This window comes from Eimeria tenella, genomic scaffold (genome assembly GCF_000499545.2).
Source record: "Eimeria tenella Houghton genomic scaffold, Eth_scaff2859, whole genome shotgun sequence".
NCBI lineage: Eukaryota > Apicomplexa > Conoidasida > Eucoccidiorida > Eimeriidae > Eimeria > Eimeria tenella.
In genome coordinates this window covers 614-1,569 of record NW_013542735.1, presented here as the reverse complement: position 1 = coordinate 1,569, position 956 = coordinate 614, and the positions used below count along the sequence as shown (strand labels likewise).

At 64.6% G+C, this 956-nt stretch overlaps 1 protein-coding gene across 1 annotated transcript in view; it reads left to right on the top strand.

The window, feature by feature from the left end:
• Window positions 1–20: 20 nt before the first annotated feature.
• Window positions 21–956, top strand: part of ETH_00040735 (uncharacterized protein) — a gene marked incomplete at both ends in the record, with an annotated part of 1,474 nt that continues 538 nt past the window's right edge. Inside the window, 2 exons of the mRNA XM_013375530.1 lie at window positions 21–525; window positions 704–956. Of these exons, the coding sequence (XP_013230984.1) occupies window positions 21–525; window positions 704–956 (758 nt within the window). The remainder of the gene's footprint in view (window positions 526–703) is intronic.

Genomic DNA, 956 nt, shown 5'->3' with positions numbered 1-956 from the left:
CGGCTGCTGCTGCTGCTGAGAGCGGCAGCCCTGCTGCTGCGCCTGCTGCGCCTGCTGCGCCTGCTGCTGCAGAGGCCAACGAAGCAGCAGCAGCAGCAACTGCAGCGCAGCCCGAGGGGACTGCAGAAGCAGCTTCTTGTGACGACTCAGCAGCAGCAGCAGCAGCAACGGAAGCAGCAGCAGCACCACCAGCAGCAGAGGCTGCAGGAGCAGCAGCTGCTGCTCCTGCAGCGGAGAAGCAAGCAGCAGCTGACGGGGAAGAAAGGCTGCTGCTGCTGCGGGAGGAGCAGCAGCAGCAAGTGCAGCGGCTGCTGGAGGGCCTAACAGCAGAAGAGCTCTCGTCTGCTGCTGCTGCCGCGCATGCATCTTCCGAGGTGCTGCAGCAGGAGCAGCAGCAGGAGCAGCAGCAGCAGCAGCAGCAAGACGACCCTCTGGATGAGAGGCTGAAGGCTGTCAGCAGCTTCCTCAAGTCCATAGATGCAACAGCAGCAGCAGCAGCAGCTGCTGCTGCTGCTGCTGCCCAACGTAAGCTCCGTCGCACTTGCTGCTGCTGCTGCTGCTGCTGCTCACGCTGCTGCACGCGAGCCCTCTACTGTAGCTTCTGCTGCTGCTGCTGCTGCTGGTCTTGCTGCAACCTCTGCCCCACAGTGGTTCCCGCTGCTGCTGCTGTGTTGCTGCTGCTGCTGTGCTGCTGCTGCTGCAGCCTCCTGGGGCTTGCCAGACCTCTTCGGGCGGGGCCTTGCCTCCGACGCTTTGCTGCAGTCGGCGCTGTGTCAGTGGGTAGCAGCAGCAGGAGGTTCTGCTGCTGCTGCTGCAGCAGGTGCTGCTGACGGCGGCGTTGGTGCTGCTGCAGCTCCAGCAGCAACTGATGGCGCAGCAGCAGCAGCAATGCAGCACGGGGGCCTCTTTCTGGGCGTGCTGCCGGAGATCCAGGCGGAGCAGCTGCTGCAGGAGCA